This window comes from Convolutriloba macropyga, chromosome 12 (genome assembly GCF_964194025.1).
Source record: "Convolutriloba macropyga chromosome 12, txConMacr16.3, whole genome shotgun sequence".
Classification (NCBI taxonomy): Eukaryota; Metazoa; Xenacoelomorpha; order Acoela; family Convolutidae; genus Convolutriloba; species Convolutriloba macropyga.
In genome coordinates, this window is record NC_134479.1 from 29,973,665 (window position 1) to 29,988,414 (window position 14,750).

The 14,750-nt window shown below is 35.3% G+C and overlaps 1 protein-coding gene across 5 annotated transcripts in view; it reads left to right on the forward strand.

Moving 5' to 3' along the window:
- The window catches only part of LOC142350844 (cilia- and flagella-associated protein 70-like), a 111,855-nt gene that overhangs the window by 10,784 nt on the left and 86,321 nt on the right, over positions 1-14,750 (forward strand). Inside the window, exons 7-19 of one of the 5 annotated variants that reach the window (XM_075402813.1) lie at positions 7,487-7,581; positions 7,673-7,757; positions 7,882-7,926; positions 10,652-10,669; positions 11,004-11,073; positions 11,149-11,210; positions 11,505-11,705; positions 12,249-12,362; positions 13,442-13,483; positions 13,692-13,783; positions 14,112-14,172; positions 14,241-14,368; positions 14,563-14,701. In XM_075402813.1, coding sequence (XP_075258928.1) covers positions 7,487-7,581; positions 7,673-7,757; positions 7,882-7,926; positions 10,652-10,669; positions 11,004-11,073; positions 11,149-11,210; positions 11,505-11,705; positions 12,249-12,362; positions 13,442-13,483; positions 13,692-13,783; positions 14,112-14,172; positions 14,241-14,368; positions 14,563-14,701 — 1,152 coding nt within the window. The remainder of the gene's footprint in view (positions 1-7,486; positions 7,582-7,672; positions 7,758-7,881; positions 7,927-10,651; positions 10,670-11,003; positions 11,074-11,148; positions 11,211-11,504; positions 11,706-12,248; positions 12,363-13,441; positions 13,484-13,691; positions 13,784-14,111; positions 14,173-14,240; positions 14,369-14,562; positions 14,702-14,750) is intronic. The other 4 variants (XM_075402817.1, XM_075402814.1, XM_075402815.1 and 1 more) reach the window with 4 other exon arrangements.

Genomic DNA, 14,750 nt, shown 5'->3' on the forward strand with positions numbered 1-14,750 from the left:
GAAGGGAGGTCTTCGTCATGCCTCAGTGGCTGAAACTTTAAGCTTCAGGATTTAACAAATTTTTGCCCAAGATTTCTCAGGAGACAAGCTTTCTGAAGTGCTCCCTTGAAAAATGTATTAATGGTTGCGCTGAATAGATATTGCTTGACGCAATGACTTTTGACACTAAACTAATGTTGAAGTCCTGTTTCACGAGCAAATCTGGAGTGTAAATAATAACATTGTGTTTACATAATTTTATGAATCACGTGATCGAAAACAATGATACGGATCGAAAGACTGAAAATCTTCATCAATTGTTCTGGTACATCGGTAACGTTGCCAGAAAGAACATAGGCGGAATTGTTTCAGGCATTGGAAATATTGTCAAGTTATTGTACTAAATATCGCTCGGAGCAAAGGAAAGAAAAGAGCTTTGATGCAAACGAATTTCGAGTGAAAAACGCAGAAAGTTAAATTGAATGGCAGATTGCTACACTCTAAATTCTCTAGCACTATTTATTTTTCGGCAGCAGAGTTCGTTTTTTTCAAATTGAACCCCCATGAAGTGAACCCTGCGGAAAAGGTCAATGTTCGAAAACGGTTGTGTGTGAGTTTGATTCTTCTGCGCCGCCAAGAAATTAAAACATTGAAAACGTTGGCTTTATTTTATGTACAAGTAAGTTCAATTTTGACTTAAATTTCTTTAATTACCTAATATAATGGACAACGTGGACATGGAATTATCCTCTGCAGCCAGCAACTCCGATGTAACCGTAAGCCTATTTCAGGCTTTACAATGTGAGCTAACTCTTCTTCGTTCTGAATTAAGAAAAAGACAAGAAAATTGAAATACTGGAGAAAAAATTTGAAGATTTATCAAATGGATTCAAAGAAGATCTCTGAAACGTTTGAAATGAAATCACTGATCTAAAGGAACGTATTCTGAATACGGAGATGTACATGTCAAAGGATACCATAATTATCAATAATCTGCCTGTATGTGATAAGAGGAATCTCATGGACACTGAAATTGATGTCTTCAATAAAATTTTTAATGCACGTGTGCCGCCAGAAGATCTCAAAGCCGTACATTTTTGGGAAAACCAGTAGAATCAGCGATAATAGTCAAGTTCCTTTATTTTGGACAAAAACAATTTTTCTGGAGATCGAAAACGATTTTGAAAGACTACAAAAACCCTTCAAATAGCAAGCCCTACTATCTTTCTGAACGTCTGCCTCCAATGTGTAGGGAACTCTTTAATGCTGCAAAGTATATAGGTGTGAAAGTAGTCACTAACAATTCAAAAGTGCAGGTGATTTAGGAGGGTCAGAATGGTAAAGCATTATTCCGCCCTATTCATACTCTTGACGATCTGGACCGACTATATCCTACAGCTGTGAAATAAAATATGTCCCAAAAGTAATGTCGACGTTTGGAAGATGCTCAAAAACAGTCAAGCGTCGTAATGATGGCAAATCGGTTCTAACGCCTGAAAATAAAACTCCTTGTCCTAACACAACTGAAACATGGTCAATGCAAAAACCAATTCCCAGTTTTTACTTGTGGCGGTGCGAAAGTTTCAATTAATTTAACACCACTCATGCAGATTTGTCTTCTCAATATACGATCTATCAGAGCTAATTTCGATGACTTATTATGTTACTTAGAATCCAATGATTCTTTTATTCAGTAATTGTTCTTACGGCAAGATGGCAGGATAATGATACGTCCTTTTACTCTATTGAAGGGTACCAAGGGTTTTTCCAAACAAGTGGGAAAAATAAATGTAGTGGAGTAGCTATTTTTGTTTAAAAAGATATACTTGTTATCAGGGAACAAATTAAACAGAATTTGTGTTTTGATTATATAACCTTAACTTTGAAAATCAGAAGAAATATTTTTATTTTTTTCTGGTATCTATAACTCGCCGCAAAATATGATGTATTTCTTGAAGACTTTGAAACACTCAGGCACGCATTAAGGACAGGAGCAAAAAAATTTGATCATGGGTGATTTTAATATTGATACTTTAGTTTCAAATAAAGCATGTGAAATTTTCAGAAATATGGTTGAGACTTTGGATTTGAAACTGCTTGATATAGGCATTCCAACAAAAATAACAGAAACAACAAAAACTTCTTTTGACCATGTGTTAATTTCATCAACTTTAAGTTTATTGATGCATCTGTTGAAAAATGTGATATAAGTGATCATTGGGGGATTCGGTTGTTTACTGGTAAAAACAGTCAGGCTTCTACTGAAGTAATACAAAGAAGACCATTGCAGAACTTGAATGATTCTGACTTATCCTGTAGGGCTTTATTTTATGCTAATCATTTACTGGGAAAACATGACATTGAAAAAATTGAACTTGATCATGACTACAAAACTTTACTCGAAATTCTTGTATCGACGCTTGACAAATTTTTTCCTTTAAAACTTTTTGTCAAAACTCAACGAAAATATAGACATCAATGGATGTCTCGAAAGATGTCTGCGTAAAGCAAAAAAAGGTATCATATCAACAATTTTCAGAAACTTTACTTAAATCCGGAAATAAAATATTTTTAATTACATTAATAGATTGCGAAACCAGAATCAAACGAATAACGTGAATATCATTCCGGCTCAATTTAACAAATTCTTCACATCAATCGGACCAGAGATGGAAAAGAAAATTCCACACAGCACTCGTGCATTTGATACTCCCTCAAATTAAAGATCCAATTTTTTCCTGTGAGTATCCTGGAGATTTACAATGTATGTATGGGACTATCGAACAGCCAGGCAGTGGATACAGACGGTTTGAATAAGCTTTTTGTCAAATTTTTCAGTCCAATCATTTGTAAACCTTTTATCACTTTTCAACAGATCAATGAGTAAGGGATGTTATCCAAATCTTTTCAAAATAGCAAAAATCATTCCTGTTTTTAAAGCTGCTGACCGGCAGAATCCTACCAATTTTAGACCTATTTCAATATTATCTTCACTCAGTAAGATTTTTGAAAAATTTCTCCACAAATGTATTATGGGTTTTCTACTTACAACTAATCAAATAACCGAGCAACAGTTTGGTTTCCAACCCAAAAAGTCAACAATTGAGGCATTGGTAAAAAATGTTGAAAGAATCAGACGACTACTTGATTCGATCATGAATGTTTTGGGACTGTTTCTGGATGTGAGCAAAGCTTTCGATACAGTAGATCATGGAATATTGTTAAAGAAGTCGGAAAATTATGGCATCCGAGGTATAGCATTGTTATTACTAGAGAGCTGTCTTCAAAAACGCGAATAATATGTGCAAGTGGGAAATATGAGTTCCATATCCACGGAGACTCGAACGGGTGTAGCTCAAGGTTCAATATTAGACCCATTACTTTTCATTATATACATAAATGATTCACCACTTTGGGTTGGAAACGAAGTCTGTTGGATTACGATGTATGCAGATGATACTGCACTAATTTTCTCTAACAAAATTGATGTTAGGTGCAATATTAATCATAGTCTTGCAATATTGATTGAATGGTTTCGTTACAACAGGTTCAGTCTAAATATAGAAAAAACTATTGCTTCAGTTCGGTGAAAGGAAAAATGGCAGGAATCAAATCTTATGGTGTGATAATTCTGCAGTCAGACTTACTGATGTGATAAAATATCTACGAGTTGACATAGATTCGCAATTGAATTTCAAATCTCATATATCACGAATCTGTAAAAAAAACTGGTGAAATTGTGTGGATATTTGAAGTATATTCAGAACTCTTTAAATGTGCACCACCGTGTTTTATTCTACAAAATGTACATAGAGCCCATTATATCTTATGGTCTCCTTGTTTACGGATCTGCAAACAAAAATAACTTGCAACCAATATTCATTTTACAAAAACGTATAATTCGAATAATTTTCAAAAAGTCAAAATTTTTCAACACCACTCCCTTGTTTGTGAAGGCTAATATTTTCACTGTTCATGAACTATTCATGATGCAATTACTACAATATGCAAAAGACAACATAAGTGCTTTTTCTAAAGCTGTTAAAATAAGTACTAGAAGTTCTAAACTGGATCTATTTGAACAAAAAGTGTATCGGAAGCAAATAATGAAGTTGTCGATTGAACACCAATCTATAAAGCTTTTAAATTGTTTGGAAAAACAGGGAATATGGGATGCCGACCTTGGTAGTCAGTGTGCGAACTTGAGAAAAATAGCGTGTAGGAATATAGAAAAAAATTTTACATAGGGAAACTCGGACTCAGATCCATTGAAGTGAAAAATCGTACTGAGTGAAATGTGCCTTTTCTCATTTCTAAAGCATATTATAATGATTTTGGTTTTTTATTTGTGCAGTTGTGTAAATGAACGATAAAATCATGAAAATTATTCTTCTTAGCCCGCACAATAAAAAGTTTTCTTCTTCATTTCTGTGACTTGCAATTGCCTGCAAAATACTTTGGTGCCGCTTTCACCAATGATTGGTTGCATCAGTAAAATGGCTTCAGAGCAGGAAAGCTATTATAGGTCACCAACAGCAACTTCAATCGATGAGTTCGATTTCCTCCAGACATGTTATCGATTGAAGTTGCTGTTGGTGACCTATAGTAGCTTTCACCTGCTCTGAAGCCATTTTACTGATGCAACCTATCATTGGTGAAAGCGGCACCAAAGTCTTTTGCAGGCAATTTCAAGTCACAAAAATGAAGAAGAAGACAACTTTTTATTGTGCTGGCTAAGAAGAATAATGTTCATGAATTTATCGTTCATTCACACAACTGCCCAATTGTTTGAAATATCAACCTTTTTTGCTGTCCTGCTGCGAGTTTGATGCAAAATCTCAATTTGAGACGCTTTCGTTAGTGTAGCTCTCAATAACTTCCTTGAATTCCATTTTTGAGAGGAAAATGCGCATTTTTTTTACAGAAAAAGCCACACTTGCTCATTATGTCCTCGTTTGGGAGCTTTGTTTACAGCACCACTTATTTTGAGCGTTGGTATCCAGCTGTTGAGGATAGATGAAATCTCGAAAGTACTGACAAGGGTTTCCAAAATAGGACGAAGATAACGCGGTTATTGAAAATCTGGAGCGATTCATTTAGTCGGTGATACTTGCTTTTAGCCATGGTTTAGAACATGATTTTGCGTCATGATAGGTTGAGAGACAAAGTGTTGTCGGCATCTACTTTCTGAGAGCATCAGAGTTTTTAGCAGAGAAATGTTGCAGCCAGAAAAATGCTTCTTTGGGTTTTAGAGCAGATCGGCAGTCCTAGACGTGGATCCGTTACAAGCCATTATGACTTCAAATGCCGAGACGAACCCTAGTCGAGAGTGGATGTTTATCTTGTAGGAATCTGGCAGATTCTTACAAGATAATCATTTTATGCCAGATTCTTAAAAGATAACTATTTTTCTGTCAGATTCCTACAAGATAATCTTTTTTCTGCCAGATTCCTACAAGATAACCATTTTTTTCTGTCAGATTCCTGCAAGATAATCATTTTTTTGGCAGATTCTTACAAGATAACCATTTTTCTGCCAGATTCCTACAAGATAACTATTTTTCTGCCAGACTACTCTAATATAACCGTTTTTGTGCCTGGGTTATACAAGATAACTAATTTTTGTCAAAATAACAAGAGATAACAATTTTTTGTAAGATTCCTGTAATACTAAAAAAATTTTTTTGGGAATACCGTCGAAACATTCTTCTCAGGGAATTCTTTTTGTAAGTATACTGTGCAACAACATAATCCCAATTGAGCTTGATAATCTGATGAAATAAGAAAATGCGTTTGGTGTAATTATTTGCATTTCACTGAGGCGCAAAAGGTATGTCATGTAACTCAACGTGAAATATAATTAAAAAATTATTTTGGAAAAGTACCTCAAAAAACCATCATATCAAGCACTGTTAAATATTTTTCAAAATTTTTTGTGCTCTTTAATCAGATCGCTGCGACAACTTGATTGGAAATAATTTTCTTTGAAAATAATTTGAGCAGATTAGATATTATTAATAGCCGCCGTCCGCCTCTCAAACGGCTAATATTTGGGCGCTCTCTTTTTAAAATTCTCTTTACCTTTTGATCACGTTTTTTGCTTTACATAAGTCACGACTTTCACGTTTGACTTCTGACTTACCTCGCTCACTGTTTCAACTGAATGGTTTTTAAATCCATTCACGCAATGAAATGCGCAAGATAGTGAATACAGTCATTGCCAAAAGAACAAAATCAAAAGACCAAAAAAGAGAAGGGATAAACCGATAAAGCCCGGCCATTGAGTCATTGAGAATTAGGTTGTCAAAGTTCAGTAGTGTTGGCTACTTGGCATTGGTATTAAGCTTATTAGTTTTCAGTTCACAATCTGAATTATGTATAGTTTTAGAATCGAACTGAAACTGCACGCCGAATTCGAACACTTTGACACTGAAAAAAATAGAAAAAAATTCAGTCAATGTATCTCTTCTTTTTTTCTCAAAATCTTCTGATGGCCAGAAGATAGCTATTCTTCTGGCAGATTCTGCCAGATAATCATTTTTCTGGCAGATTCTTCCAGATAAATCTTTTTCTGGCGGAATCTTGCAAGATTATCATTTTTCTGCCTGATTTTGGAAAATTACCATTATTCTGTCAGAATCTGACAGATTCCTGCAAGATAATCATCCAGTCTCGACCAGGGAAGTGTAATTTACTTCCTACAGCTAACGAGCAGAGTAATTAAGCTTATATCTCAGCGGTTCTGCGACAATGGACTTCAGCAAATGTCAGTAGCTTTGAAAAGCATTTGTTAGTTTTTCCGAGGTTTTTCGTTAAGTTTTAAAACACGATTATCTCCATCAGAATTTTCCAATCGCACTCTGGTCATTGGCTTTGTTTCGTAGCTCAAGTTGTCTAGTAAGATAATGAGATGACCAGTTTAGTTAATGACTCAATTAATGGACCAAGAGATCAAAACTATGAAAACTAGATCAAGATCGTAGAGATCGTCCTAAAGGCGACAAAAGTTGAACATTGAACACATTTTCATTAGATTTAAATATGATTTGCGACCTGTGTGCAACGATTGATAAAAACACAATCCATTTCAATCTTTTTAAAAAAACGCTTACATTTTTTCAGCTACTTTGAACAATCTAGTTATAATTCGAGTTTACTTGTTTCAGAAGAATTCTGCAAAATTAAAACTAGAATGATACGAGAAAAATAGGCTAAAAGTTTTCTCATTTGAAAAGCTATATTGATATTTGTAATTTGGTAGCGAATTAAGAGATTAGCTTTTTTAGACGTTGGTTACTGTAATCATTATTGACGCCTCTGACGTAAAAGGATGCATATTATTTTTAGAAAGTGACGGATCCTGCCTGTTCCGATATTTGCCCATTATGAAATTATTATTAACCAAAAGTTTCGCTGGAGTGAACAGACAACAGGCCTAGCCAAACCCTCTTTTGATTCTTTTTAGTTTTTGAAGATAGTTTTTGTGAACCAAACTTTGTTTATTTAGGACGGAGAATGGCGCCTTGAAGCAGAGGCCAGCAAAAACAGGGTTGTATGGAACACTGAGAGACGCTGCTTCTTGCAACCGATTGCAGTTTCTAAGTAAGTGCTGCTATTTCGGCTATTTTTTATCTTGCCAATGAACAGCTTAACGTCTAAATGCGTCGTAGAGAAATTGCGTTTCTTTTTTCAGGGTGCAAACTCAAATTGCCACCTCGCGATTTTGGCCATTTGAGATTTGGAGAACCCAGCAGTCGAAGGAACCAAAAACAAAGAAGGTATGTTTCTTTTTTTCTCAAGAATATAATTGTTCTTTCCTTACAAAAGATTCTGACGTGATTTAACTGCGGCATTAGTTTTTTCCGGATCAATTTAGTTTTTGTGAACAAAGTATCTTCTTAGATAACCAAGCCTCGATCAGGCAGGCCAACTGGCAGTGGTTTGAGGGTAGGTTCTTTGAGTGTATTCATGTGTGCCCTCTTCTTATGTTCAATTCCATGTTCCATGTTGCTCGAAAGGACTCATTGGGAATGCCCGAATTTCAAATGTTTTGCTGTTGTGGAATTACCGCGATGTGATTTTTGTTCCGATCCCTCAAATTAAAGCGGTGTTTAGAAACTTCTGCCTGGTCAAAATCCAAAATATCTGTAGTCACGCCTTGGATTGAGTTCTTACTCGACTAGGTGTTCATTTAAAAATGACTACTTTTCGTGCTTCTTTAAAAGGTTCATGGGTTAATAGCTTTTGTGCGTAGCTAATAAGATTGAACAAAATAATATAGCGACAATAGCAAACAATCTTCTTTCAAAAGATTTTAAGCGTTCTCATTTTTTGATCAAATTCGGTTGATTCATTGAATGAAAAACTGTCGATAAATGAAACCTGTAGCAAATCGGGGTAATTGGAGTTCAATCGGACAAAGTCTTAGTTCTCAATTGATACTAGCCCCTGTATTCTTTCATAAGAAGCAGGAGTATGTCTAACAACAAAATAGAAGCAAAATAGTTCGCACTTTTTATTAGCTGCGAAGTGATAGCGGCTATTATTGTGGACATCGTGGGTTTTTTTTTTACTATTCAAAGAATTTGAATTGTATTGGTGCGCTGTCTTTTTTAAGATCTTTTCACGATTTTTTCGGCTTTTTCGCGTCATTGAGAAGTCAAATTAGAGTGGTGCTTATGGTCACACTGAAATGGTAAAGGGTGCGAAAAATTGAGGAGATTTGAGGCGTGACTTTTTTCAAAATACCTTTAAAGTGGAGTGAGAATTTTGTGTTTGGACAATTTAGCGGTTTTTGAGATGGATTTTTTTCAGGTGCGTCAATTTGACTGCTGTTTTCAGAGTTTCCTCTCGTTCAGGGCTTTTATGACGGTACATATGTGTTATAATTCTGTCTATTTGCCTTTGATTGAATTCGTTAGGGGGCAGCCAAAACTTTTTATCACTTTGCCACTATTTGTTGTCATTAGTGTATACCTAAATTTAGTGAATACCTTCCTGCCTCTTTTAAAATTATTTGTTGTCTTATCTCTTAGTAACATCAATGACAGGTCTGATTGGATGTTAATGAGGCATAAAAGAACCTAATTAATGTCTCGAGTTAATAGCTAGTGAGTTTGAGTTCTGCAAGTTTTTATTGTACTTTTTGATGCCTTATCATTTAATCCCTTTGGGGACAGGTCTCTGATGCTGCTAATGGGGGTTAAGTTTACCGATTGAATCGTTTTTGTTCACAGCTAGTGCTTTCTATGACTTTCACACTAATTGTTTTCAATAATAATTATCGAATTTTTTGAGTTTTTTTAGTTTCTTTTGGACTTAGTCGTCTTAACTCTTAGTCTTATTATTAACAGGTCACAAATTGACAGTTTTTTTACTATTAAATAGTTTTGAAGATGTGAATCTGAAGAAATTTTGCAATTTTTTAAAATTTGCCAATTTTTTAAAACATTTTCCGAAAATGTTGTCATTTTGTAGTGTTTTGGTCTCATGAATGAATTTGTTCATGGGTTTTAAGATGATTACTCTTGAAACCCATGAGCAACTTCATTGGCCCCTAGAGACCGAAAAACTCACAAAATGACAAACATTTTCTGAAAATGTTTACTGTCAAAGTCAAAAGAGCAAAATCAAAAGAGACGGGCTTTAGGTACCCATAGAGTCATTGAAAATTAAGTTATCAAAGTTTATTATAGTGTTTGCTAGCTGACATTGGTATTAAGCTTATTAGTTTTCAGTTTACAAGCTGAATTAAGTTTTTAGTTTTATAATCCAACTGAAACTGCACGACGAATTTGAACACTTTTTGACACTGAAAAAAAAAACAAAAAAATTCGGTCAGTTTGTCTCTTTTTTTCTTTTTCTGTTTCAATCTCGATGTGCATCAAGCGCGTCAACGGTTGCTATTTTCCGGCAATCTGACTGCTATGTTTTGATTGGAATCACTTATATATTGTTTATTGGAAGAAGTTGGATAAATTGTCAATTTTTGACCGATTTATCTATTTTTGATGTTTTCTCTGGTCCCTTGTTTTGTTTTCAGAATAGTTTTTCCTTAACAGATGCTTTTGAGATGTACGATTTGCCTTGTATTGGAAATAAGACACTCACGTTTTGTAGCCCCTTTTGTATTCAGAGAAATAAAACATTTTGTTTTTTCTTGTTTTTGCTTTCCCTGATTTGCTTCCTTTTTCTGTAAGGCGTGCCCTGTGTTCTGTTGGTAATCATTGGTCAAAAACAGACGGTATTGCTCTTTATCTTGAGTAATTTTGAGATGTCACAACTTCTAGAGTTCTTTATAAAGAATTTTTAGTCAATTATTGATTGTCCATAATTTTTTGAAGAGACTTGGTTAACAGACACATTTGCTCCAAGTTGTTATGCAGCTTTTGAATTAAAGTGGTCATTGCTTTAGGTACAATTGCAATATCGATCCTCCTTTTGTTTGTTACAAAAGGGGTTGCTTTCGGCTGTAGTTGTGACTATTCAAAAAGAAAACATTTAATTTTTTTTTAAAATCTAGGACAAATATAGTTCCAATAATGAGAATAGTTCCAAATATAGTTCCAATTATTAGTTAGCATGAGTTCTATGACTTGTCTGAATGTTGACTCCATTGTATTATTTCGGCCTTTCGATGGTTTATAAAATATTACGAAGTCAATAATTGCAGGGTAATTTGATGTCGCGTGTAAGTACTTTTTAGTCATCATCACATCATTTCAGTTTAAAGACATATTGGCCAGCTCTTCGAAAAAAGAATGAACGATGATGAAAAGCATTTAACTTTACCTTCTTTGTAGTTAGAGAACCTTAACTGGATCATTTTCTGCTTATTTGTACATTTGCTTCACCTGATAATTCATCTTGTATCTTATGTTGTTGATTTTGAGTTCACCATTCTATATTTTCATCCATTAATGATATGCGTACATTGGCAAATTTTCGTTGCTTTGAGTTTCGACAATTCACCAACTATGTTTCTACTTGGAAGAAAGAACTTTGGTAACCCTCACTTATTTTAGGAAGACGAAGCGCAACAGTCTTTCCATGGAATTGCTTACGTGAATATGGCAAAGCTGTTATACCCCGGAAGTAAGCGCACTTGTGTTGGTCTCTATTTTCTGCATGAAGCTTGTAATCAGTGTTATTCTATTCTAAATGTTTCAGTTAAGAAGATCAGAGGCGCTTTCAAAGTGCACCCGTACAACGAAGCCGAATACTTTGAAAAGGTATTATTTAAAAAATGATTTGTCTAGATATCGTCAAAATTAGAGAAGGCTTAAATTGGTCAATTTTATAGAAGTGCAAAGGAATGCAGTACCAAAACCTCAAGAGTACAACCAGAGTTATCAACCTGGCACAGACTAAAAATTGAATATTAAGGAAGCATAGCCAGACAAGCCTTTTTTAAAGAAAAATCTCAATCTACCGGGAATTATTTTGCGGGTTTACCATGATAATCTTCCCCTCTTTGATGGGAGATATTGCGAATTAACCAGATTTGAATACTTGCTAATATTCAGACCAAAAGGGCCACGAGAGTCGAAGCTCGACCTGGCAGTGGGCGTCAATCGCCCGGACAGGCAGGGGCAGCTGAGGGGGGTAAAAGGGATCCAGGAGGCACAGCAGTCAAGGGGGAGAAACCAGCCACTGGAAGCAACAAGGATGCTAACAATCCACCCAGTACGCAGGAAAAGCAGAAGAAAGAAGGAACTAAGTCAAAGGTTTGCATGGTTGAAATTTTATGCCTTTTCTATAAATAAAACGACAAATTTAAAAAAAAACAAAGCGGATGTATAAGACCAAGATGATTTTGTTTGAGTTGTTCAAGCTTCTTTACAAAGGAACTTGTTTTTTGGCGTAAGAGATTTAGAATGATGAAAATAGATTTAGAGAAATGCTGTGATATACTGATGTGATTTAGGACGCCTAATTTGGTATGAAAATTCAATCGCAACTTAATTTATGGTCCTTTTAGTTTGATTCTGTAAGTAGGAATTATTTCCCGTGTGCACTGCGTTTATATATTTCAATGTTTGCAGTTATAGTGTTCTTTTACGTTGAGGGATTGTTAAAAATTGCAAAAATACTGATTTGTTTCTCTAATTTGTGAAATTGGAGGGAAAATTTAATCTTACGAATTAAGATCAACGTTTCCCTTTATACATCAAAGTTTCGTAATTTTTTGTATTAGTTCAGCTCTTCTGTTTGTTTTAATTGTGTCTTAACTCCTGTGTGACGTGTACAAGTAATGTTGAAATTATTAGCAAAGGGCGGACAAGCAGTCGAATGAGCGACTAGCTGCTGCTGGTCCTGCTTCGGATCGAACTAGTGGAGCTCAACTTGGCATGCATCATTCGATGCAACAGCAAGCATCCCAGGTTAAAAATGTCCATCCAGTGCTGAGTTGGAATATTCGGGAAAAGTACGCATCGTTAATGGAAGAATTTGACCTATATAAGAGAAATAGACAACATTGGAAAAGCGGAACCTGGTAAAGTCTTAATATTTTTGTGGTAACTTTAATATGAACTTGTTGTGTCAAGGTTACTGTAACGTACTAATTTTAGACTTAAGAGCTAACCAATGCTGTTAGAAAAGGTCTAATTCTTTCTGTGTTAACGTGTGAACTGGGAACAGTAAAGTAGAGCACTGCGTTTAAATAACTTAACATGAATTATCATTAATAATAATCTATTTCCTAGCTCATCTCAGTTGTAATTCACCGTTAGATCCTTTCGACAACTACGCTCAGTACGTTGAATATTAAAAAAAACTATAAAAAACTTGGTAATTGCTTCAGGACAAGGGTGCAGTTTTTTGCTCAATGACTCCAGCTCAACAAAGTTCAATTTTTAGTTGCTGTGATAGTTAAGTGCAGCTTTTTGAGATCCTTTCGTTGTATACGGACCATAAGTGGGTATCGGGTTTCTTTAAGTTTTTTCAGCTCATATTGCGCTCCTAATTATGTTAGTAAGTCAAACAAAATTTTATTTCTGTTTACATTTTTTTGACGCTTTTTCGACATATTGCGTTATTAAAACATTTCAATAAGAAAGTAGCTTTCTCTTGTTTGACAAACGAACAAAATAATCGAAGGTTTTGTAGTCTGATATAGATTCTATAACTTCATCCCAAGATTTTCTCATATTCAATTAACAGTTAAAATTACCGGAATAAAGCGAAGTCGCTGTTTCTTTGATCTATTTCCTTTTACCCTGAAAATAGTAAGCGCATTGATGCGAACTCTGCAGTATTTGTAGATTTCGCATGCTGGCTGTTTTTTAATGGAAACGAGTTTGATGAAAAGGAAGGATAACAATTTGACTCATGATTTCGGTTATAGCACGGAGGGGGGGGGGGAGTGGGGGATGGGGGGGGGGGGGTGCTTCGGTTTTTTAGCTTGGAAGAAGGAAATAGATCTGGGTTTTGTCATTGTAGACATGAATTGTGTTTTCAGGGTGGAAAAGATGAAGATGACGGAGTTGATCATGAAGCACAAGTGAGTGAAATTTAAGTATTACTATTTGGTTTGAAGTCTTTTGACCTTATGAAGGCGCAAAATATTGATTGCACATTTTGAGATAGATTTAAGATTTTGATGAGGGTTGGCATAAATTTAGTTTTTTGGCTTGGTTCATGGTAATTTTCATAGTAACCTGAGATTTTCAAAGTGTTTTCAGGCTGGTTTCACCTTTATTTTGTTTCAGCAATACCAAGAGGCTGGATCTTATGTTGTAGTGGAAATAGAGCTGATCAGACCTTTAGTTCCGAAGAAAGATCCAAACTTCTTAGTCCAAAGGTGCTTATTTCTTTTAACCCTAAAAGTGCTCAAAAATAACTTCAATGAGATACGCGTTTTAAAATCATTTTCAATTGGGCAGAGTCGAGTACCCGGCAAGCACAACCGATGAATACGGTGCCGTCGGAAATTTGATACTGCCTTATTCAGGGCCGCACTAGGTTTTGTAAGTTTTCCAAGGCACCGTATAATTATAGTTTTTGTCAAAGATGAGAAAACTGTATTTAATTGCCTTTTAGTTTCAATATGGGGGCTCAAATTAGTTCAACAGTGTGGCATTTCAGTTTGCTGTCAAGAGTAACAACAAAAAGTTGCTTCTTTATTTTAGCGTTGCCCAATATATACCACCGAGGCCACGGTTCCCCCTGAGAACGAATGGAGCTGACAAGGTCAGGAATAACGGCAAATTTTGTTTATTTTGTTATATTCATCTTTCGAGATAGCTGAATGTTTACAGGCGGTTGACGACTTTCATTCTCAAGTTGTAAACGTAGTCAACTTGATTTTGGAGCAGTATCGAGACCTGTTTGCAGAGGAAATCTCCAATGGGAGTCGAGAACAATCTGCTGAAGGCATGAAACAGAGGCAAGGAGTACACTAATGTTGACAAATTTTCTTTTTTTGCAGACTATATTATGAGATCTAATTCAAAGTCTATCTAAAATGACATTTTTGAGAATTTCTCGATTAGTGGAGCTGATAAAGAACAATTTCCTTTCTGTTGTATGACAGAAGCGTGATGAAATTCATGAACAAATTTTAAATTTCGGTTTGTTTAGATATCAAACACTGATTTACGAGCTGAACACATCAGGCAAATACTTCGCCTTCCGTGAACAGCTGAAATACTCTGTGATCAAAATAGTGAGAGAAAAGTATCTGCGCACTACAAACTTCGAGTCCCAGGCTGAACTTCAGGTAAGAATTTCAAGACTTTGCTTGTTAGAATCATGAGAAATTTTTTTCC